General features: G+C 36.0%; 1 protein-coding gene across 7 annotated transcripts in view; it reads left to right on the forward strand.

The window, feature by feature from the left end:
• Positions 1–25,763, forward strand: part of SESTD1 (SEC14 and spectrin domain containing 1) — a 52,525-nt gene that overhangs the window by 20,051 nt on the left and 6,711 nt on the right. For 6 of the 7 annotated variants that reach the window (XM_048309314.1, XM_048309312.1, XM_048309310.1 and 3 more), the window contains 11 exons: positions 1,387–1,500; positions 9,313–9,426; positions 10,922–11,019; positions 11,373–11,428; positions 13,948–14,159; positions 16,881–17,003; positions 20,209–20,403; positions 21,019–21,133; positions 22,268–22,427; positions 25,050–25,131; positions 25,445–25,567. In XM_048309314.1, coding sequence (XP_048165271.1) covers positions 1,387–1,500; positions 9,313–9,426; positions 10,922–11,019; positions 11,373–11,428; positions 13,948–14,159; positions 16,881–17,003; positions 20,209–20,403; positions 21,019–21,133; positions 22,268–22,427; positions 25,050–25,131; positions 25,445–25,567 — 1,392 coding nt within the window. The remainder of the gene's footprint in view (positions 1–1,386; positions 1,501–9,312; positions 9,427–10,921; positions 11,020–11,372; positions 11,429–13,947; positions 14,160–16,880; positions 17,004–20,208; positions 20,404–21,018; positions 21,134–22,267; positions 22,428–25,049; positions 25,132–25,444; positions 25,568–25,763) is intronic. The other variant, XM_048309316.1, reaches the window with a different exon arrangement.

Here is a 25,763-nt window from a genome sequence, read left to right on the forward strand (position 1 = left end):
ATTTCTAACGCATTAGAACACTTGGACTACTGCCTTTCTTACTGCACAGATGATTTCTCTTTATCAGAGCAGTTTTCCTCTCAGACTTAAGTGAAGCATCAGAAAGTATGTCAAATACCAGTTGTTTTTTTTTTTCAATCGTGCTGGGTCATTGTTGTTTCTGGATTTTGAAGTCTGTGTCAAGGTGTCTTTCACCTATTCTTGACTAGGATGGTTTTCCTATTAATAGAGTTACAGTATTTGAATCCTTTGTGTTCATATTATGATCTTGACTGGGTTTTGCTTCAGCCACGGTGTGATTGTGAGGTTCAGTGGGAACTGCAGCTAGTGGGGAAGGTCAGCTCTTTGCCCACGCTCTTATTTGCCTGGCTTCCTGGCAGCACTTGTCCTGCTTGTGCAAAGCTTGCAGAAACGTGACTTGCACATTTGTATCTTGAGTTTGAGAAGGAAGCAATAAAGATTTTCCTGTGTGAATTGATCACTTGTGCAGATCACATGAGATTTGTCTGCTTCATTGTACGTAGTTCTCAAAAACATTTCTGTGTTCAAAATATTGTCTACTTTGAAATCGTTTTTGCATATTCATTAAAAGGGTGCAAGAATGAATTGGAGTTTTTTGTTGCTGATTTCTTTAACTTCTTTTGAATTAAGTTTTTATAAATAAAATTAGGTATTTAAAGAGAAATCCCATGGATTGTGCCACCTTTATATCACTACTCTGATTATTTAATTTTTACTGCTATAGCTGGTAAGTTTAGAGTAATCAGGAGTCTTTGTTCCTTGATCTGCAGTCAGTGTGACAACATAAAATCAACTTGGTAGATTTAGGTTGAGAAATGTTTTTCTGGTAGTATTTTAATGAATTAATATGTTGAAATGTCAATATTCAGCCTTTTCATTCTAGCCTAAGCAGTATGTACTAATGAAGTAATAGGATATAATCTTGGCATGTGATCTGATAACACATGTACAACTTTTTCCTAACTTTATGATTACGATTGCCTTCTGTGTAGAAGCTAATATTGGTGGAAGGCTTTGTTTTTAAAATTTCTTCTTCTTTTTAATGAAATACCATAAATTAAATTAAATCTAGCCAATAATTCATTTTTCTGTATTAACACAGCATAGACTAATGGTTTGTCCTTAGGACTGGGAGTAAAGAGGTTATATTTTCTTTTCAGTTGTGACCTAGCTTTGCTATGAGTCTAGCGCAATCTGTTACAATGCAGGATGGAGCAAGTATGTGATATAGATGAAGTATACTTCAATTTCTGTCTGCAATTTTTAAGTTCTTGTATAGATGATGAAATCTAAGTGGAATTCACTTCTGTGGTAAATGAAGGTTTAATCTTGAATGTTTTACTTATTTTTTCATTTGTTTTACAGAATGTTGTTCCAGCTGAGGTGTCACTTGTTTGTGTAGTAAAGCCAGATGAGTTCTGGGATAAGAAGGTTACACATTTCTGCTTTTGGAAAGAGAAAGATAGACTTGGCTTTGAGGTATGTTGAGCTTTTGTCTACTTCAGTCAAAAACACTATTTCTGAAATTCTGGTACAATTGGATGGCAACTAAAGTGTATTTAAAATAGTTATGTTCCAGATGCTTTATGGATAACCTTAACAAACCACTGTGGCTTTTTAACTTTTTCCATTTTTAATGAGACTTTCTTCATTTAATATTCTTAACTTCGAAATGTATGGCATTTAGTTCTTTGCTTAGCAAGAAAAGAAAGCTATTTGATACATATTGTGGGTGTTTTGAGTAAGAAACTGTTGTGCAGGGTTTAGTGTGAAATTTTTCATGACTTCTCTAATAGACTGTAGAGATACATGGTGTATGGTGTCACTATCAGCTGTAACCATTCTGAAAAACATCTTGTTGCTGTTGCATGCATCTTCTCTGATTTTGTGAGTTCTTTGACATCAGTTACAGATTACAGATCCTTTGCCAAATAAAAGCTGACACTGTTCTGAGTTGTGAGGCAGAGTGTATGTAAGAGACTACACATTAATGTTAGCAGTTCCATTGTTCTATCTGTCTGGGAGGTTAATGGAAACCTCAGTTTTCCCTGGTTTTTTAGAAAATATCTGTTTCATCAAACTTTCCACTCATTTTTTAAGCTAATCTTGTTTGAACTACAACAGGCATGTAGCATGCAGCCCACGGTGTCTTTAATCAAAAACATGAGTGTGGTGGTGCCCACTTGTATAAACTAGCCTATTGTTTGGAGTCACATGCAAGAGAATTTGAAAAGCCTCTGAACTAACCATCTGTACTCAAAAATATGATTTAAGAGCTGCTGGTTAGAAAGTGGCTTAAGTTTGCAATGTTCAGTTTCACACGGATCTTTCACAACGTAAGGTAAATGTCAAGAGTCCAGAGAGCAGCAGTAATAAAGGTAAAGCCCCTCTTTAGAAGTCCTACTGTGTGATTTAGGCTCTCTCTTCCCATCTACACATCTGTAAATAAAATGCTTGGGTAAGTTCAGGAAGTCTTTCAAGTTGCAGTATAAAAGTATGTTATATAGAAGTTGTTAGTGTATATATGATGGTGCTGCTAGTTTGGAAGTTAGTCCTCTAGAAGATTTTTCTTGTGTTTTTCTTTAACATGACTCAGAATGTATTTTTAGACAAATAAGCAGAAAACCTATAGAAAATATATCAACAAAGCAGGGATAATTTTACATGACTGTGATAATAAAAGGATTATTTATTTCACTTTAAGGTTTGGCTAACTGTCATTAAATGATAATCCTTTAATTTAGTAATTTTATGAAGTATGTTCTGTGCCAGTAATCATGTTGGCATTTTTGGCATAGACCACGGGAATTATGTAACTAAACCTTTTGGTTTCTGTTACTTGGTTGCAGTCAGGAAAACTGTTTCAGTAAAAATGACCCACCTTCTCTGCCCTGCAAATAATATTTGTGTCAGAGACAGTAGTGTGTCTTTCCTCTGTTCCAAATACGAGTGCAGACCACTGATAAGGCTGTGGAAGGCTCCAACTCATGCACAAATCTACAACTGCATAGTTTTGCATTACTGGCACTAAAAACAAGCAACACCCAAATAATGTTTTGGATCACAGGTTAGATTTCTGTAACTATTAGCAAAATTCAGGATTGGTTTTGCACCAGTGAAATAATTGTGAACTAAGAACTTTAATGAAAATATGAAATCTTTTTAATCACTTGGGTGTAATCTCATTTTATTTGAAGTAAATGCTGTGTAACTGTGATTTCTAATGGGGCATCGAATCTACCTCCTATTTCCTGCTACCTGATCTGTTCTTAATACCTTGCTTAATATTACCATATGAAGCCATTAATCACAGTGTCTTCCTTTCTGTTCAAAGGCAGAGATCCTCTGCTTCAGAGTATGATGTGGTGATGATGAGTTGCAAAGCATTGAAAGTAAATGTGGGCACTGAGATCAAACAGTACTGGGTGGATAAGTACAAAGAGGTGGGCTGATTCAGCTGAGTAAAAGTTCATGTGTTTATTTCTGGTTAGTGTTGGTTTTGGACCTGCCTCAGGACAACTCCCATTTGTCCTCCAGCAGAACTTTCTTCTGTAACTTTATTCCTCCCTTATTAGCAACCAGTTCATGTGTTAATTGAAGCAGTTTTATCTGGTCCTGTGCAATGCTTCATAAGAGGAGAGTTGTCTTAATTGTTACAAAGCTGTCTTTCAGCTGGTTGCATATATGACACCGTAATACTTAATATTGTTAATGTTTTAAAAGATTGAAGGGCAGGATTTGAGTATAAAAAGTTCTGTGTTTTAGAGAGTTGAGAGGTGTTGCTTTTTGCTTTTTATTAATATACTCTACATAGTGTTGTGAAACTGATCACTCTTTTAGTAGATGTGTGTTGTATTTGAGCATGAGCTTTTCAGATGAGGACAATGAGCATAACTGGAAGAAAAAAATACCATAAAAATAGAAGAAATGTACAAATTTGTACACAATGCAAAATTGCCTATAGGTTAGTGGGGTTATTTCATACATGCCATTCATTTAAGGAGCTTAGAGGAAAAATAATCTCTGAGCCTGATTTAGGTATTAGATTAGTACTTTGAAAATCAGTTTGTCAGGAGCAGGAAAGAAGAGGATGTGCTTGCTGTTCTTATCCTTGCAGAAATCAGGGAGCAAAATTTTAGAAAGTTCACTTATGATTTGGCGATAAGTCAAGTGCATTTATAAAATAAAAATAAGGCAAAAGAGAAAGGAAAAACCCGGCTTTAAACTACTAGGAATTAGTTGAAAAAATTGGAGTGTATAGCAGAAGGATCTTTGTAATCCTGAAGTCCAAAGTCTGAGTAGTTCTAAATGCTTCACACTTCTACTGTAGCAGCTGACAGCTCTAACTCTAGTAACAGTGTCAGAAATTTCTTATGATCATTCATCTGCAGCATCTGCTCTGGAAAATTTCAAGTCTCTAATTTACCTTTTAAGAATGATGCTAATAAGCAGAGTATTGCTCCAGAGAATAAAGAATGACTAACACTTTGTAGGAAGCACCTAATTTTTGTCCATTTTCAGTTCAGTGTTTTAAGACTGAGGCACCAGAATTTGCAGCTTTCATGGACTTTCCTAAAAAGGCATATAGGAGTTCCAGCTAAAATTGTTTATTTAACTGTTTTGGGGTTTGATGCTGGCTAATGGCCAGGCACCCATGAAAAACTATTCACTCATTTTCCTCTGCTACAGCTAAGCAGAGGAGGGGAAATTGATACTTCATGAGTTGAGATAAGGATTATTGAAAAAAAAAAACCACTTGAAGGCAAAACAGGTTCAAAACTTCGACAGTATAAAGAAGATTTATTATTAAAAGTAAAAAGGGTAATGAGAACCAAAGTGAACTTTCTGAACACCTTTCTTTCCCAGTCCCTCCCTCTTTCCAATGACCGTGCACGGAAACAAAACATGGGGTTTTGGTCAGTATTTCACTTCTTAAAAATCTTTCTTCAGTATGCTTAAGGAAAAGAGTTTCTTATGCTGTGCCATGGCATCCTTCCCACGGAAGATAGTTCTCTGTGAACATTTCTAGTGTGGTTTTAACCTCCACAAGCAGCAGTCCCACCCGAACTTGCTATAGCGTGAGTCCCTCCCACGGGTCAAGCAGTTTTCCCACAACTGCCCAGCGTCATTTTACTTCATGGGGTTTATTCTTTTAAGGATGAGCTGTTCTAGTTTGGAAGTGAAGGCTCTCTTCCTCTAAAGGCAAGGGTCATCTCTCTCTGACAGACATAGAAGTTTTGAGCAGTTTATCTCCTGCCCCCACTAAAAACCAGGCTGTGTTAAACCAACACAAACTGCATCTCTCTTTTCATCTGCATGCATCTCTTACTATTTTACCATGGAAGGCAATAGGTTCTTGGACAAATCAGGGAACCATCTTTGTGGAGCTGGAGCATGTAAGCTTGCGTTTATGTCACATCCTGAATTCTGTCCAAAAAAAGAGTGTGTTGAAAAATACCGGAATCTTTGCCTATTTTCTTTTCTCTGGGATGTAAAAATGAGAGTGCGCTAATTACTGTGTGCCCTGGAGGGTGAGGGTAAGGTGAGCGAGTGGGTAAAACCACAAGTGAAGGAGGCCGTTCCTGGCAGTGGAGCCGACAGTTCATTTTGTGTTTATCTGGGTTCTGCCAGCTGCTCTTGGGTTTCTAGTATGACAGATTTCTATGGCACTGGCCAGATAAATATTTAACTTGTGTTTCTTGGTGTAATGTTAAAGAAAAGGATTTTTGTTTAGATTAGTGTTCCATATTAAACAAATAACATCCTATGCTACTCAGTGTTTAATCAAATAGTGTTTCAAAAAAGGGATTGAAATAGTATTTAGCATCAAAAAGTAGGATTATTCTCCTCAGGAAGAGGTAGCCTTTGCTTTACAGTTCTGTGGCAATGAAGATCATATTTAGATTACACTTGTTTAAATTATGTATTCTCAAGAGACAAGTATATTGTTCTCTTTTGGAAAGTAACTACTCCTTCTCAGATTTAGTAGTGTGGCTGCTCTGATATTACACACTTCAGAAAAAACCTCTTTGTTACTGAAATTTTACACCATCCGATTTTCAAGTAGCTCCTGGGTTTGACTCTGTGACATTTGTATTAAAGAACTTTTTCATTTCTTCCCTCAAGAAAGAAGAAAAGTTCAGATGGATATATTTAGCATTTTGGGGGCACTTTTACATGTCCCGTTGAATATCTAGAATTCCTCTCTCATCTTGACATCTGCCTTTATCTCCTCATAGATGATCAATGAAAATTGCAGAAAACAGCAAATGACATAGAGAGGTCAGCTTACTGCAAACAGTATTTAAAGCTTTTTTATTACAAAAGATACATGTTGCATGGGTCAAAATCATGTATTTTTGCTCCTGAGAAACAGAATGTTGCACTTAAGGCACAAGACCTTGCAGTCCATGTTTTTAGCTTTGTCTTTCTTCTTTTGCTCGACAGTTCTTACAAAGGTTGTTTTGAATTTAGTATAAAATACAGCACTTCTGCTTTTCCCAAAGCACTGTTTTGAGTTATTTCTTTAAAGGCTTTCACAATGTTTTAGCAGACCAGTATTGTACAGAGCAAGTTTACTGACTAGAGTAGAGCAAGGATGAGAGCTGCTACCACTCTTCCAGGTTTTAAAAAGATCTGAGTTCAGATGATAAGTCCATGACTCTGGTCAGTAGCAAATAGGACATGTTTGAAACCTACTACCACTGTCAGCTTATTAGCTGTCCCTCTTGTCAGGAGTGGGTGGATCAAGTAAGAAGGGAAGCAAAGATTAAAGGATTCAATAATTTATGCTTTTTTTTTGTTTGTTTGTTTTACCATCTGGCCAGATCTATTTGTTTCTCCCTTGGGAAATTTGAGCTGTTCATTTTAACATCCAGCTATAATCTTCTGTTTTACTTTGGATTAAGAAATCTGGGTTTTTTTTCCCTTTTTCTGGAATCAACATAGTTCGACTTGGAAAAAGAAGAAAAGCAAAAAATCATTTCAGTCACAAGCAAATGGGGTTCTTTCTATATTTACAGCTGTAAATTATCTTTGCCTGTGGTAATAAATTGAAGGATGAAATTCAAAGGCAAAGGTGAAACGCTGATTCATAAGGGACAACTTTTTTTAGGATCTGGTAGTTTGACATTTATTTTTACAGGACGTCAAAGACAATTACTGTGATTGGATTTTGAAACATTTTGGGAATCTTGACAGCAGAAGTTTGCTGAGCTTGAAGTAGAATTAATATCTTTAAAAGAGAAGTGTTTTTTCGCTGTGCACATTGCGTTTTGCAACATTTTTTTCTTCTTTGGCTCTTGGTCTGTGTACTTATGGACTATCAATCTGTAGTAGCTGATTAAAACATTATTTCTGAAGCTTCAGAGAGGCAAACTGAGCTTTTGACACCTAGAAAATATCAAAGCTAATTTACTAATTTAAAGCATACAGAGGATGTATGCCACTAGTTCAGGTTTAGAGCAGGCGATAAATTCTGTTCCTGTTCAGGAACCTTCATTTCTGTCACAACCTAGTCAAAAATTCAAATGTTTGTTTACGTTTTGAAAAGTTCAGACAGGATTTTAGCAGCTAGCCATGTGAACAGTCAATAAACAGTTTAAGAAAGAAGTGTTTTTTCAATCAGAAACCTAGAGAATGGATGGGTTTGGGAGTAATGTCTTAAGTTCCAGCAAGGCTCATTAATGAGGTGGAAGGTTTTGTTTTTCAAAATTTTTCTAATAAGATGTAAAAAATTTTGGTTTTGACCAAATCTCTTTTTTTAGGTGTTTCTTTTTTGTCAGAGGATTATTTTCTCATATGGCTAAAATATTATTTTGTGCAGGTTTTGCTTTTTCAGGAGATTTTTTTTTTTCTAAAAACATCTCTCTAGTGCAAGTTTACAAGGGCTATTCCATGCTCGCTCTCTTTCCTGAAGGATCTCAGTTAAACACAAATCTGAAATAAGTGGTCTCAATACAGTCTGTCCATTTTGTCAGGCTATTTGGGTCTTTTTAGAACTTGTATTTCAGTAATGAGAACCAGCTGCCCTGTTTCCTTTAGTTCCCATACCAAAATGTCCATACCAAAATTAATTTTCTCCTTTTTTTTATGAACTCATAGAGATGAATGTTAAAAATTACCCATAAAGTGTGCCAAAAGAAGGAAGAACAAAGGGTTGTTTTTTTTTTTTCTTTTTTCTTGGACCTAGAATCCTCTGGGGTTTGGGCTGATTACTGGCATTACTTAAAGAAGCTACTAGCCAATTCCATTTACAGCAGCTATGTACCATTAAGAGTACAGGACAACAGTGTATATTTGGATGTTGCTGAAAGGTTTTCCTCTGCAATGACTGTTTGTTTGGAGCTGCTCTGAATTCTTTGGTTTCAGTATCTGTGTGAAAATAGAGCTGGAATAGAAGCTCTTGTGCCCTGCAAGAGTATGTGAATGATTTCATGGGTTATGGAAATTTTCTTTCTTTTTTTTTTTTTTTTTTATTTATGGCTATATATTGCCAATATGTATGCTTCCATAGAGAGGTTGGTTTTGGCTTTTTTTTCCATGGGGGTTATTTCAGGCTTAGCATATCAGGCATTGAAGCAAGCTGTGCTGCCAACTTTTGGTTTAGGCTTATATGAATAAGGGTCATTCAGGAGCCTCTAGAATGCAGAATTTAGTTTTCCACCTAGCAGTGAACATGTGTTTTCCTGTATTCCCTGATGTAGCTGATGAGCTAGATTTGTCTCCTGGGTGAATGACTCAGGCTTTTAAGCATACTAAGATTTGACTTTTTGACTACTTATGGAAAGAGTATGGTTGATCCAACTTTTGATCCAACTTTTGCTGAGCGTATTTGCACAGTAAATGCAGGCACTTTAATTTTATGGCATAAAATCACCTCTGGGACTGAAAGTATTGCCAGAAAGTGGTAAAAGTACTGTGTGCTTTACAGTATGATAGCCTTCTACCATATTCACTAGAAATAGATCATGTGGTATATGACTTAATCACAAAGCATCAGTTCCCAGCAGGAAAACAGATATCCAGGAAACACATTTCTTTTTCCCACTGTAAATACACAAGGTGGTAGAGATGATGCTCTTACAGGACTTTGCATGAGATACACACTGCGTCTCAGAGTTACCTGTCTCGTTTAGGCTCACATTAATCGCCAGCAGCCATATTTCACTTAAACATTTAGCAGAAAAATCTGAATCACAGAAAGATCTGCTCAGTATCCTTAGACACGCTTCTCAGATACTTAAGGAAAATAGAAGCATTATCTACAAGTTATCTATTTTATTGTTGCAGGTTATTTTAGTATCTGCTAACAAGCTGACGCGATATATAGAACCATGCCAACTAACAGAAGATTTTGGAGGAACTCTCACCTATGATCACATGGATTGGTTGAATAAGAGGCTGGTTAGTTATCTGTATTTTGGGGTTTGGGGGTTTTTTAATGTCTCCTTCTTGAGCCCTGAAATTTTTATTTGTGTAGGAACTACAAAGCATGTAGGAAATGGTCACATGTGTAGTAGTGCAGTTTGTTTACATGAATAGTCTTGTGATAAGTAATACTGCATTTACTCAAGGGATGATAAAGCTCATTTAATCAGTTTGTTGAACAAACCAGTTCCTAAATGAAGCTCTTCTAGTAACACTAACTCTTGAAGAGCCTGAGTGTATTACCATACATAGTCTCTATAAAGGGCAATTGGCTGCTGTAGGAGAAGACCAAAACAAGGAAAAAATACTTGGACTCTACAGATCCTCCTGGGTTATTTCTTAGGTCTTGGTTCCTGTGGACTAAGAGTTAGGCTTTAAGCTGTCCTACACCAAAATTTCTGTCAGTGCAGTTTCCCCAGCAGACTGTGAAACAGTAAATGTCTGGGAGCAACTACACCAATTAGTTATTAATCAGCACAAATTGTTTAACAACTGTTGGTGTGCGTAGCTCTCCAGAATGTTCTTAATCTTTTTTTCACTGATACTTGCTTTTCAGTTATTTAAATAGAATTTTCAAAACAATATTTAATCTTCATTGACACAGCGTGTTCCCTTCCTGTGTAATCTGTTCTTAAAATGTGTGTCTCCATCTAGGATCTTCAGGTGGGATCTCCAGGTGTATTGCAGCTGCACCTGCCTTCCCCTGAAATTTTACGTAGTCCTAGATAAGTTAAGGAAAGTTCATTGGCAGGCTACTGATTAATAATTTAATAACAGCAAAAAGGCCTGAAAGTTACTGTGCATGTCACATAATGCACCCAGTTGTTCTCACTTCTGTTAAAAAGCAAAACCAACCCTCAGAAGTCAGATACAGAGGAACTGTCTGAACAGTGCTTGTTGTCTTGACTGTACAGGCGTTGTTGTCTGAGATCGGAAGCCCCTGAGTTCAAAGAAACTGATGAGGATATTTCTTTTTATAGAATCTTTCTGTATAATATAATACATTTTTATTTTAGTTCAGTTATTCATTACAATATAGTCCATTTTAATAGTGATTAGAAGCTGGAATCTTCACAAAATTGATTATTTTAATCATTTCAAGTAAGCTGTCTGGTAGTTGTGCAGCATGCCTTGATTCTCTAGCATTATTAAAGGCTTAAATGAAGATGTAGAAGAAATATGTCCATAAGAACTTAAAGGTTTTGCAGAAATCTCAATTTTTTTTCAGTATTCATTTTATTCAGTATAATACTTACTATCTGCCTAAGGAATCTTAGTGCTCTTAAGTGTTCCCTAACAAAATTTTGTATTTTCTGTTGTTTCCTCCCTACCATCTGAACGTTGGGTAATAATTACACTGTGTAGAGACAGAAGTATACTAATGGAACTACTGGATGAATTTGCACTGATGCCTTCAAATACAGATACCTAAAATTTTCATTTTTTAAATTAAAACCTTCTTCTTACTTAGGTATTTGAAAAGTTCACGAAAGAATCAACATCTTTACTGGATGAGCTTGCCCTAATTAACAATGGAAGTGATAAAGGAACTCAACAAGAGCGAGAGAGGTGTGTGATTCACTTTTTGAAATCAGTGCTTTTGGATGATAAAATTTCATTTGAATTCCAAAAAAATACTGAAAAATGATACACCTTAAATACTTTGAAATGTGTAAAGAAATTCTAAACATTTATAGTGTAGACTACAAAATACATGAGCATGTATGTAGATGGATGCTCATTTAAGTGATTACATGCACCTTCACTTGTGTTTTGATTCAATGAGTTGAAAAAGTAAGGACTTCACTAAGTGAAAAAAAAACTTTAGTCTTTTAACACCATTAGGTAGTTCTAGGCTTAGCTGAAGTTTTTAGTGCTACTGTAATACAAATTTTAATAATGTGTTTGTTATTTTTTTCAAGATCAATAGATTTGAACTTCCTTCCATCAGTTGATCCTGAGACGGTATTACAGACAGGTATAGTAAGTCAAAAAATTAGAATGTTGGTTAGTAAAGTGACATAATTCATTTTAGGCCCCAGGTAAAAGCACAGAGGGCACAGTTGTTATCTTAACCGTCTTCACAATGTAACAAGCTTATCAAATGCTGTAATCTTTGGGTTAAAAGAAGTGAAGCTAAGAAATTGAAGAACTCCAAACATGTCTTTTTAAATATGTATTTTCATAATCCTACTAACATCTTTACAATATTACCATAACTATTATGTTTAATTTTGGGAATGCTTTGTTTCTGGCTGATGTCAATGTATTTGCCTTATAGAATGAATTTATCTCAGTAGCCACCAAATGGTTACAATACAGAAGGCATTTTCCTGCACAATTCTGACAATTTGCATCAGTCTGGTTCTGAGCTGGTCATTTGTCAGAAAAGTGAAGCATACTTCTCTTCTTGGACTCTCCATTCAGCATTAAATGATTTGGGATTGTTCAAAATGTTGGGTTTAGGGTGAATTTCCCATTGACAATAAATTATAATAGTCCATTGATTTGGACTGGAATTTTTTTTTAAGTTAGTGCCTTTGTGGAATAAGAAGTAATGCATAGTGTTAGGTGGTGATCGGAGTCCGAGTGCTTAGAATTTTTACCTTGTAGCCTCTTATAAACTAATCTGTGGATCACATATAATACTTGTCACAGAGAACAACTGGCTTTACGTGCCCTCTATGTGAAATTTTAGCTTATCTAGATGTGGTATAATACTGGTTTGAGCTAAAATGTGAAACGATAGTTTCATACTCTGGTCTTTTGAAGTTCTTAAAATCTGAAGTGTCTGTAGACAACATCACTAAATTTTAGCCTAATTGTGTGTCCTTGTCTAATAATATGATTTTTGGACAAAACAACACTTCCGTTTTGTGTAAACAGATGGCTCCTTAGCCCATTAGTTTATATGCATTCTCTGTTTTCTTAATTATGGTGTAATGAATTTTTTTTGGTGTTACATAGTTTCCTAACTTCCATGGGACTGGATGATTGTTGTGGCTCCTTTCCAACTCAGCATATTCTGTGATTAAATCATGGGACTTTTAAGAGGCAACCTTTCTCTGTTGGAGTCACTGTATTGAAAGGCTGAAAAAAAGAAAAATTAAATTTTCATCTCCTAAGGATAGATATGAACAAACTGAGGGTTTAGATAAAAGGCTTCTGTCTTCCATAACTACAAGTACTGTTCTTTTCGCAAGCTTCAAATCCATATATATAGTTCTTAGAATTTGATAAGAACTTAGTTCAAAAAAATGTTTTTACATGGAAAAGTGGTAATCCTTTGCTGCTGAAACAGTACAGTAAAATTTCAAAATTACCCCAGTAGAACAAGCTGGTAAAAGTCTTTAAGCCTGTTTGCTCTGCAGCTATCTGTGCATATCTGTTTAGGGTTACAAAAGATGAAATCCAAGGTGTTTGTTCTATAGTGCGGCAAAATGTGTTTGAATTCTTAAGACATTTTCATTTCACAGTAATATATACTGAGTAATTTAAACTTGTTTGCTGCAATCTCCAAAGCCCTTGACATTTTGAATGTCTCAATAATACCAGTTGAACTTAATCTTCTGTTTCTGCATTTTTCTTGAGGTATTACCATTACTTAAGTAGTAGTTTTCTTTATTCTTTCAGTGAACTGCCATGTTACCATTTTAAGACCTGCAGAACTGATGATTTCCAGCTGGCACATTTTCACTTTCATGCCCACATCTCTTTAATGACCCAACACTATTTTAACTTTTTCAATGAGCTTTTGAGGAACAAGTTGATGATCTGGGTTTACTTGTAGTATGGTGTTTACATCCCGAGAACTTTAACACAACAATAACATTTTTCAAACAGTTTAAGCAGAAGCTTAAATAGTCAAAACATACTATTTTTGTGAATATGAAAGTCACTGCACTCTAGAGAGTCTGTACCCTGATATGATGCGTAAGAGCACGAAAAAAAGGCAAGACAAGTGAGAACAAAATACTGAAAAAAATAGTATTCAGCTTCACACTCCCTATGAAAGTGTTGTACTTGCTATAAAAATCCTGAAAGACAACTGAGGAATTATATAGTCAGGTTTTTAGTGCCTCCAGAGCATCCATTCAATATAAGAACATGAATTGCTTGAGAGAAATACTTAGGATGCTACTTACCATTTTGAACTAAATCAGAATATTTCAGAGTTTTTTAAGACTCAGGATTGTGCTTTTCCATTTTCTTTACATTAATCAATGCTATTGTCAATTTGAATGTTAGTCACAGTATCTCTTCTGTATATCTGAAAATACCACATTTCTTTTCTTCTCTTTTATGACTGATCCAGCCCCACAAACTGTGACCAGAGCTCTGCATGAAATTGTATCATTAAATATGTCCAATGCATGAAAGATCACTAGCTGCAAAAATGCACCATTGATGGTTTAAAAGCAGACAATCTTACTACTAATTCTTGTGGTTTTAGTCTTTGAATCTAGATTAACTGCATCATTATATGTATTCTTAAAGGTCATGAGTTACTCTCGGAGTTACAACAGCGTCGATTCAATGGATCCGATGGAGGGGTCTCCTGGTCTCCCATGGATGATGAGCTGCTGGCTCAGCCACAGGTCATGAAGCTGTTGGACTCCCTTAGAGAGCAGTACACCCGCTACCAGGAAGTTTGTAGGCAGCGAAGCAAACGCACACAGCTAGAGGAGATTCAGCAGAAGGTAATGCAGGTAAGCTCGGAGTTGTTCTTGAATGCTCCGAGGCAGAGCTTTGAGCTCCAGCCCCAGCCTGTCCTTTCTGCAAACTAAAACTCAGGGGGGGAGACCGTCACGCCTCCCATCACTCCACAAATGTCAGCATGCTAGTTTTACTCAGTGCTTCACATTGTGGCTGCCACAGTGACTTTCCAAAGGCTATTCTGATGTGTGGAGGTTGTTCTAAATGTGCTCTCTTGCCCTGGGGCTGTCCCTTTGCTGCGCACTGCCGCAGTGCATGGCTGCGTTGTTGGAGGCGCAAATGCCTGCCCTGCTGGCAGAGAGAGGAACATTCACAAGTGAGACACCTTTGTCTGAGAGTCAGCTTTGCTTGAGAGTGGAAAACCTTCCCCTGCCCATGTCATTTAAAGTTCCCATTACTGAAGATAAGCCATTATTTATTCCTATATTTGTGTGATGCTTGAGGGCTTAACCTGAGCTAAAGTGCTTAAACTCTGTATTTCAAGGATACCCTGACAAGAATGAGTATAAACTTCCTAATCAATTGCATGTTAAAGGTCATGATGAATTGGTTTGGTCCTTTGGAAGCAGGCATGTAGTTAGTACTTTCAACATTTTCTCAGCAGAGTCTCAGTAGAGAAAATCAAGGAAATGGAATTAATTTATTCTTCTTGTGTTTATCACTTGAAATGAGATTTGTATAGTTTTAAGATTCTGTATAGTTTGAATATGCAGAAAATGGAATAGATAATTACTTTTAACCTTGCAACATTGGCATTTCTAATGCATGCGGAGCGCAAGTCAAGTACTTGCACTTTGCAACGTTGTAGATGTGGGTAAAAATAAAAACTAATCAATTTTGTGATGTCTAGCAGTGAAAATAGAAATCTACTGAGGAGATAATATTAATTTCCATAATAATTCAATTACTGCAAAAAATCTAAAAAGCAAATGTGATCTATTGGTATATTGAGCTGGGAATATTAAACATACATGAGAGATTAATATAATCCTGTACAGAACATATCAGCACAGCTGTGGGTATAATCTGGTGAGATTCTTTTTCCCGTGTTAAAGTTTTAGTGGTTGAACAAGATGTGATTTATATTTCACTTTGGCAAACTGACATTGTTAATGCATTTAAATAGAATTGTTTACCATTACTCAGCCTCATTTTGCAATATTTGTAGTAGAAATAGTTACTTGTTTGCTCTGTGTGCACTACAGATGTTACCTGGCAAGTGAACTGAGTTTCAGTACACAGGAAAAATGTGTATTGCTCTTTTACCAAACTAATCAGTTTTATGAAGTTGCCCCAGAGGGGGCAACTGCTAAGCAGTAGCCTTGTACTCTGTTTCAGACTTGCATGAGAACTGTCATTTCCATGTGTAAGTTTTCCAGGCCACTCTGACCTTAGAGGGGGACATCCGGGTCCCTTCACTTCTAGGTCAATTCCATATTTAACCTGTAACAGCTGTGCAGAGGTGCTGCGCACAACAGGAAGTTTCTCTTTAAACAAAAAGGACCTGCAACTGTAGGGTCTTAAATTGTCCTAGAAATTATAAAAGCAAGGAAGACTCAGGATGCTTTTGGAGCAACAAATACATGCTTTGAAACAATGCTTCCCATGGGGCAAAAAAGGGCAGTGGGAAGGCAGAGACAAAATGACTCAAAGATGGAGTGAATTGAATAGCCTTCTGTAGTAATAATTATTCTTGATTACTGTTGCAGTGCAGTCTAGCAGCACTAGGAAAATGGTCCAATTAGTCCCTGTTTCATTTGTCTTCATGGTTATGGGGCTACATTGTGTATTGCATTATGTTTTCTGAAAATCTGTGTGAAGCTGTTTTGTGATCAGTGTTTAAACAAAAGTCACATGAAAGAGAGGAAGCTGGCTTCCTATGCTTTTTTATTAAGTTCAGAATCTGGAGGTATTCCTGCATTTCCTTACTTCAGGACTCCAGCAGTAAGTGACTTTTGCACTTGGTTTCATTGCAGCTATCTCTGTCTTCCAGATATTTAAAAATTTATCAGGAAATTTTTCCATAGATACCATCTAATAATTCAAATTTGTGTAAGGAAACCAAAATTTGAGATATTCTGCTTTGCTTTACATTAAAAAAAATAGTTTCAAAATAATAATAATAGAAGAAATAAAATACTATAGTCCAAAGTTGTATTGCTGTGACCCTGCAAAGACAAATTCCATGAGATGTGGCCACAAAAACTCTGTAACAGGTTTGTTATTTGAATAGACCAAGTTGGTGTGTAAGTTTAAATTCGAAATAAGTATGTATCCTGTACGTGAGTGTTAGTATATTCAGCAAAAAAAGGAGAAAGCTCTCAGGTGTGAGGTTGAATACAGCTGTGCATCATAATCAGTTGGGCAAAAAAAATTTCTCGTTTGAACACAAGAGGTCCATTATCATTGTGTTTTGAGCTCTTTTATTGACAAGGGATATGAAATGACAAGTGTCTATATGAAAAATCTTGTTGTAGCTGAGACCTGTTTTCATGGAGCTGACAGGCTAAGGTTAATGAAAAGTATTTTCTACTTAAAACTTTGAAGGGTTGAATGGATTCAACAAGAAGACTTCTACAGAGCTGAAAAAGATCTGTTTTTTTAAAAAACATATGCTTATTTTTATTTCTGCTTGTGTTACAAAATTCTGTGTATACTAGTTTTTGTATAATTGATTTGCTACTTTTTTTAAATCATCTTTATCTTACTGACAGGTAGTCAACTGGCTTGAAGGTCCTGGATCAGAACAGCTAAGAACCCAGTGGGGAATAGGAGATTCCATTAGAGCTTCGCAAGCTTTGCAACAGAAACATGAAGAGATTGAGAGTCAGCACAGTGTGAGATTTCCCTTACTCTTTTCAAGTATCAAAAGAATTCTAAATACATGCAGTTATGAGCAATGTATTTTGGTTATGAGTATCTAGGAATTTTGCATATTGAATGATATTATGGGTTACAGAGGAAATTGCCCAAGCAGTTACAGGACTAATATAGTCATTGTATTTGCATGTTATTAATTTTTTTTTCCATTGTAGAAAAATACTGATTTCTATTTGTGGTATTTCTTGGGTTTAGTATGTTACAGCAGTTCTTAAATTTTCATGTTGAGTAGAAGGAATAAATTTACTTTTTCTTCCCTCCCAAAATGTCTGAGAAGCCCTGCACTTCTCAGGTGACTAATTTAATATTTTTCTTTATTAGACTACACTTAGAAGTAGCTGAAACTGGCTTAAGACTTTCATTGATCAAGAGTTTAGATACACTTTATGTTCATAATGAAATCATGAGGATGCTGTTTTGTAACTACACTAACTTGATGCCTTTGCTTCTAATTTTGAATACTTCCTAAGCTTCAGTAGAATTTTGTCTTTCCATCAGATGATTAACTATAATTAGGTTATGAATATTTAGTGCTCCCAAAGGGAGTTTTGCTCACAGTGCTGTTCACCTTTTCTGACTTTCCTTGATGTAGACGCTGGCAATTCTGTCCACTTTTCCTAAGTTCCCTTTACAGTCATGGCAACACAAGTAGTCACTGGGTTATAGTTTTTCAGATGCAATTTAGGGGGGAAAAAAAACCCCAAACCTTTAGTCTGAGAAACACAGCACCCTAGACAACAGTGGTTTCCTTGCTAGATGCAGCAGTGTAGATGTCTGTGTTTGGTTAAGTAAATCCCATCTCCTTTCTTGTTGTTGCTTCAAGCTCTTCACGCAGTGTGGAAGCCAGTACCTTCTGAAGTGTAAAACATCTTGCAGTTGAAGTCCTAATTGGAAGGAAAAAAAAGAAACCCACAAACACCCTAGACTACCTACTTCACTGACAAAAATAAATTTGAGTGTCTTTTAGTTATATCGGTATTTCAAACTGAAAAGAGAAAACAAGACTGAACATACTTTGTTTTCACTTGGATATCTATAACAGAGAACTGTGATTTAGCTGGGACTAAATGCAGTCATTGAATTCCCACTGAAGTTTTCAGGCTGCCTTACAGTGTGCTAAAGCACTGGCAGCATGGAACACAGCTTGGTTCTCAGGTGCTGGCAGGAGTCTACAGAAATAAAATACATTTTTTCTGACTATTTTATACCAAAAGGAAGTAATTGGAAGACCGCTGCCCTACCTTAGATGCCTGATTAGAGATTAAAACCATTTTATGGCAACAGCACTAGAAAAATGTGCTTTACGTTTTTCTTTGATTTTTAGTGTATGGTTCCTCTTTCATTGTTTTCCTCTTTTTTCTCTCCTAATAATTGAATTGACAGTTCATATGCTTGCTCTCTTTTATCACCTGTTTATGTTGATTATAATATTTTGAAGAGACTTGCAAAAATGTTTGATTTGTTTTGAAGATACTTTTTTACTTCAATTTACTCTGAAGTGAAAAACTAATTTCCATAGGATACGTTTTTGTTTGGGTTTTTGTGGGGAGAGGGTGGTTGGGTTTTTTGGAGGGGTTTCATTTTCTGATAGTTATATTCACAAGCAATACACTAGAACTGTTGTTTTTGAGCAGGGCTTTTCTCCATGGGTTTGAGCTGTTACATACAGCTGTCCCTAAGTTCTCCCATGGAAAAGGTCAGAAACACACTTTTTATACCTGGTTTGCTGGTGTCTTAATTTTACTGATAGCGTGATCAAAATAAATTACTACAACTCTTACTTACTCTAATGCTAAAAATAAAAACACCAACCAAACCCTTAAACATTATTAATCTAAAATTTTTTTGACTTCTCATATTATAGTTGATTTGTCACACTCAGCTGGATTTGTATGTTCAGTGTCGAAGAGTTATTTCTGTGAACTGATTGTGCTGAATCTCTGTATCTTTAGTACATGTGTCACAGTGGAAGATGTTTTCACATTATGTCATCATAGTTACCCCTTTTGGGACAGATGAGAGGTTTATTCTGCTCTTAAATGTTTGACTGATTGCTAATTTAACTTTTTCATTACTTTCTCTTTTTTCCCCTTCTTGCTCTTTTCATACTCTCTTTTTTTTCTGTGAGCAGATGGTAGAGGCAGCTTTGGGTAAAAAGAAAAAAAAAATCAGAATATGGATATTTATACTCCGGTTTGCATGATTTGTAAATAAATGATGCAAAAGCCAAAGACATAATTTACAAAATTCTAAACATCCCAATCGGAGCGAGACAAGAATACAAATTAAATCAAATATTGTAGGCCAATAGATGGTGCTATTCCATAGAAATGCAGAGGACACTTCAAGGTCAAAATTAGAGCTGTTGAGCAAACACATTTTGCTTTACAGGCATCTCAGACATGCAGGATGTGAATGTGATCTGGATGTATCAAGCTGTTTTTAAATCTCCCCAAATTGTTAAATATTTGAACTATTTTCCTCTGCAAATACACCACCAGGACAAGACAACTAACTCTTATGTATGTGTTCAGTAATCAAGCCATCTGAAAACCAAATCTACACATTTTGACTTGAATAGTATAAAGCTTTCCTTAAATAAGAAACAAGGATAATTTTGAAGTTTCTGAGCATGGACACTCTTTTATTCAGAAGATAGAGATTACTTCCACTTTGTCAACAGCAGTATTTTTTCTAAATATTTTAAGGAAATTATTGCTAGTTTCAATCATGTCACTGAAAGTAACACCTGGATAGTCCTGTGAACACCTTTTTATAATAGCTGATCACTTGGCAAAAGGTCTTTTATTTCAGTAGACCACTACAGCCATTTAAGCACTAGAAATTTGTTTAAAAATGGTGGAATTCCTCTTTTGGTGGAAGTCTGTGCTGGGACTAGGAGCCATGCCTTGTACTTTTCTCATCTTTCTACAGTAATTTTTTTGTACTACAACACATATATTAACATGTACTAAGCACTTTATTGAGAGTTGATTTGAAATCAGGAATATTTTTTCTTTCTCTGTGACATGTCATAGTGCAATCTGTAATAACCTCCTTTTTCAGTCTGATTATTTATTAGCCTGCAGTTGCATGTATGACGTTTAAGAGAAATAAAATTATATTTGGCATTTTTAATTCTTCATCTTCTTGTGTTTCTAGGAGTGGTTTGCTGTTTATGTTGAGCTTAATCAGCAGATAGCAGCTCTTCTAAATGCAGGGGATGAGGAAGACCTTGTGGAATTGAAAGCATTGCAGCAACAGCTGAGTGATGTGTGTTACAGGCAGGCCAGTCAGCTGGAATTCAGGCAGAACCTGTTACAAGCAGCACTTGAATTCCACAGTGTTGCCCAGGATGTAAGTGTTTCTTTTTAATTTTTCACAGGCTTGTCTGTCGATAAATTAGTGTCTTAGTATTGTAAATGTTGAATAAATTGGAAAAGTGTCCAGGGAGGTAAAGGGAAATATAATGTCACTTGGAAAATGCTGTTAGTCATAACTTACTGTAATTGGAATACTGAGAAAATTGGTTCCCCCTTTTTTAGGAGGGAAATACTGTGTGATATGTCTTACATTTCAGTAGTGTTTGAAATAAAAAGGTTACTAGTTGAATAGTTAATTTTTCGCCCCTCTTTTTTCTTTTTATTTAGAGGCATATGCATTAATTGAACTGGAATTTGCTGTACTTTTCATAGTTTCTTTTTTTGAATTGGCATATTCCTTTCCTATACTCTCCTTAAAAAACAAGTAGAATCTTGGCTTCCTACTCTCCCACCATCTAGAGATGTATGCTCTTGGAATTCTACAAGGCAGATGGGTCGTTTATCTTTCATCTTGACTTTCATTTCCTATAGCTGCAAGAAAAAATTTGAACATGACGAATTTCCAAACATTTAGAATATTGTAGACCCAACCATCTGAAGCTCAAACTTCTTTTTAAATATCAGCATTTATATTGTTCTTACATTTTAGTTGTCTCAGCAATTGGATGGTTTACTAGGAATGTTGTGTGTGGACGTAGCACCAGCAGATGGAGCATCAATTCAACAAACACTAAAACTACTGGAAGAGAAATTGAAAAGTGTTGGTAAGCAAGATATTTCTGCATTTGAGACACACACATTCTAATGAATGCATTACAGGGGGAACAAAACAGTAATCCCTTTTAAAAAATCACCAAAAAAGCAGGGGAAAAAACACTGTCACTTCTGATTCCTCACTATGTAATGCTCTACTGAGCTACTTTGGACTGGCTTATGCCATCTACTGTGTAGTAATTCTGTTTGGGGAAATGATCTGGAACTGTTTTCTTTTAAATTTTTTGCATCTAATATGTATATTTGTTATATGACATTATCATGCATTTCATTTGTAAACAAACTTCTTTCCCCTATTAATTTTCTTTAGTGTCTTGGGATAATAGTGTTTAGATGATCTTTTTGTCTCTAGAACTGACCCCTTGATGATTAAGTTTTTATCCACTCAGTTTTAGAATGCTTGTACTGAGTGTTTTGCAGTAGCTTTGAATGCATGTGTTAATAAATGGCACGTTGAAGGTTGTTACACTGTCAAGCATAAGGAATTAATTATTTCATTTGGAAGTGATCTACAGTGATCAGCTTTTTCATTAAGTTGTGGAAGAGAGCTGCAAAGAAAAATAATTTGTGGTAGAAGTAGTTATGATTGGAATATAACAGTTTGATGCATAAATGAGATACTCCTTCAGGAAAACAGATAGTAGAGCTGCCAAATAAAAGATGTAAGAGCAGATCCCAAGGGTTGGCAAATTTCAGTGTAGAAAATTGTATCAGCCATATCAGGTGTATTATAAAGCAGTAACTTCTAGCAGCAATGGAAGAACACTTAGGCTACAACTGCTTAGCAGTGCTACACATTTTAGGAATGGTGTAACTGTGTGGATGAAAGACATTAATTAGCTATGTATATACTGAAAAACTGACTTGCTGTCAACTTTGATTACCTTTCTTGTTATCTGCTAGGTCATAAAATATCAAAGCCTTAGTTCTTTGTTAATATAGACAAATGCTCACTCAAACTTGAGTTGGAAAGGGCAGTGAAAGACATAGCAATGTCCTTTTCATTTTGCACGTTCCAGTCTTCATCCGTGTATGATTCTGTTGCATTTTATCTCTCTCCATGGAGGAAAACCACCAAATTTATGAGTAACCATTGACCTTTTTTTTTTCCTTTCTCTTATTAGACTTAGGCTTGCAAGGCTTGCGTGAGAAAGGTCAAAGTCTTCTTGATCAGATATCTAACCAGGCATCATGGGCCTATGGGAAAGATGTGACCATTGAAAATAAAGAAAATGTGGACCATATCCAAGGAGTAATGGAAGATATGCAGCTTAGAAAACAAAGGTAAGAACAACAATTCTAGTCATTAAGATTTTTGTGTGTTAACAAGTCACTTTATATACAATTTAATTTGTTTTAAAGAGCCCATTTTGTTTTATGTTCAGTTAAGGGATGTAATCAAACTCTAATTTATATTAGTAGTATATTTGAATGGGACAGAAGCTTCCCTTACTAATCTGTTGTAGCATGTTCCTAAAAACAGGCACCTTTTATATTTATATTTTGGTACTGGATGGAGTGTTTGAATGCTTTCCTGTGCTTGTTAATGCTCAAAAATTACACATTTCTTTTATATGGAGTTACGAAAATATGCAAGAGGCATCTTTTATATTAGCAGTTTCAGATGGAAGTATAATATGACTACAGTAGTGGTGACGGGTGCAAAATCACCTATTAACACTTATTTATTCTCTTTATCACAAGCTCTAGCCTTTGAGTATGGTATTTTCATTCCTGAAGATAGGAAGACTAACGAGATGGTGTTGGAGGGTTCAGGGTACAAAATGGAGGCATGGATTTCAGTTTTCAAAGTGTGGGGGTTTGTGAATTCTGGAAAATTAGGGAGTGTGGGGGATGAAGTTGCAGTTGAGAAAAATGTTGGAGAGAGTTGAATTTATAAGAAGGATGGATTTTGCCATCATCATCTTCCTCCAAAATTTGGTTATTTTTAATTAAAGATGTAGTAGTGCTGGGTATTCTGTGGTACTCCTTTTTTTTTCTACTCATCAGTGTGAAAGAATTAGATGCTGTTGCCAGTATTACTGCTGGAAACCCTGAGACAATGTAATACTGTCTGTAGAAAGGACCTGAAGTTCAAGGGCATTGGCTGAGCAAAAGAGTGCCTCTAGGCAACACCAAGGTCTAGTGAGCATCAAATTGCCCATTTTACAAATTAATTCTACTATTCATAAATTGTTTTCTTAGGGAGCTTAATGCAAGAAACCATGTGTTTTGGTAGTGCTTAGAGAAAATACTGTTTTACGTATGCCCTCTGAATCCTATTAATTTAAGCAATACTTGTGTTTAGGGAGCCAGCTGCAAAAAGCTACAGAGGACGTGTCACTGTGCAATAAAATGGCAGCTGGAATTCTGTACTGAGAAAAGAGGTGTATATGGGAGAAGGAAAGACTTCATATACACAGTAATGGACTCTGAATCAGCTGTGAACTCAAAGATAAACGTTGCAAAATTTACAGAAATTGCTTTAGTGTTCAGTCATACAGGGAAAAGCAAGTAGAATGCTAAGAATTGTTAGGAAAGGGATAAAAAACTGAAAGAAGAATGTCATTGTGTCGCTGTATAGATTGGTAGTCCATTTTTGTTTTGTGTTGCACGATTCTGGTCCCTATTCTCAGATGGGTTATAGAATTGTGGGAAGTAAATTAGAGGACTAAAACATCAATAAAATTTCCAGACAAAGGTATGAAGCAGCTTTCAGATGGTGAATGATTGAACAAAGTTCTTTAGCCTGGATGAAAGACAAAAAAGTAAAAGGACTAAGTATCTCTCAGTAGCATGTAGTAGTATTTTTTGCAAGGCCTAATTATATTTTTTTTCTAACGTCTGTTGAATGTTTCTTGTTATTTACATACACATGTATTTTAATGATTTTTTTAGGGGCATTTTGGTGCTTTATTTATGCTTTTGAACCCATAAGCAATTTTCCTGCATTATTAGAGCAGCCAGTTTCCTTTCTGTAAGCATTGCAGGACATGTAACAAAATGCAGCATGCTAACAAACTGTTCTTTGGAAGTGCTTATGTTTGTAACCAGTTTGGAAAAAATCATGCACACAGTCTTTTGCATTTGCTTATAAGGCTGACTGCTGTTGACATTAGTAATTCCATTTGCACTGAACAGGAGCATGAGTCTTGCTGTCGACTTAGGAGGCTCTGAAACTGAAGTGGAAAGCAGTCTGCTAAATGTATTACCGTAGCTCTTTCTGTGGAAAGAGAAGAACTTTCAATACTTAACTTTGGAATTCTGGAGAAAGAACTGCAAACTATGTTCAATTGAGAACAAGATAATCAGGGTTAGTTTTTATATCAATTCGATTTTGAAATGCTTCCTGACAAGTACAGTGAAGCACATCATCATATGAGGGTTCAGGTATTACCACCTTTAGTAAGCTAAAAAGAAAAATGGAAAAATGTCCATTTACAGTCCTCATTGTATTCATCAAGAAAACATTGCCCCCAGCAAACAATACAATTCAGAATTATGCCAAGTTGAAGCCAACTTTCATCTGAATTTTAGTAGGATAAAGTCTGTCCTAGCCACATAAGCCTCTGTGTGGCAGAGCTTACCAGTGCAGCAGGGTAGGGAACCTGCGATGCTGCTGCAAGACCTTGTAGATAGATATCTCTGGTGTTACTGCCTCCAGCTTAGCCATATCAGGAATCTTGAGGATCTTGATTTTGGTGACTTGGAGTGCTCAGTTCTATTTATTGCAAATTCCTTATTGTTCTCTGAGGCATGAGGTATTTTGGCCAAGCTCAGCAGCTTTGATCACCTTTTCATGAGCACTTGTGTCTTAATGTTTCTCACTTGAAAACGCTGTCAAATTCAGATTGTTTTGTGTCTGCTGTACATGGGTTGATGAGTCTTGCTGTGCTGCTGTTTAAGGTGTGAGGATATGGTGGATGTGCGGCGACTGAAGATGCTTCAGATGGTGCAGTTATTTAAATGTGAAGAGGATGCTGCTCAGGTATGGAAATACCTCTAGAATTTCATCATTCTGGTCTTTGTATGTAATTTATGGGGGCTGGTAGTTTTACAGTATTTTTTTTGTAACGTTCAAATGTAGTTTTATTTAGGGAATATGTACAGTGAAAATAAAAGATATAGCAATGTCTGAGAATAGTATATTTGGTGATTGCGTGCGTGATCTACCAGCTTGTGACAGCTCATTTAACTTTTTTTCTGTATCAAAAGTATATGCTAGTACTGAAGTAACGTCACCCTCCTGGATTAATTTCTTTTTAATATATTAGTTTTTATTCTTTTGGCTTGTTTTTAAGGCGGTAGAATGGTTAAGTGAACTGTTGGATGCTCTGCTGAAGACACACATCCGACTGGGAGATGATGCTCAAGAAACAAAAGTTCTGCTGGAGAAACATCGAAAATTTGTTGATGTTGCACAGGTGAAATGTGGTTTTTTGGGGTTTTTTTGCAGTATGGTGTTTGTGCAGTTTCACATCCTCTCCTAAACAGAGTTTCTAGTTGAACAGCTGTCACTGGTCTTCCTGGTTTGCCTCAATGCTTGAATGAAGAAACTTATTGCTGAAGTTGGCAATGGCCTAATGAGACGTTGCAGTTCCATCAAGAGCAGCAATGCTG

Source organism: Corvus hawaiiensis, chromosome 7 (genome assembly GCF_020740725.1).
Source record: "Corvus hawaiiensis isolate bCorHaw1 chromosome 7, bCorHaw1.pri.cur, whole genome shotgun sequence".
Taxonomy (NCBI): Eukaryota; Metazoa; Chordata; class Aves; order Passeriformes; family Corvidae; genus Corvus; species Corvus hawaiiensis.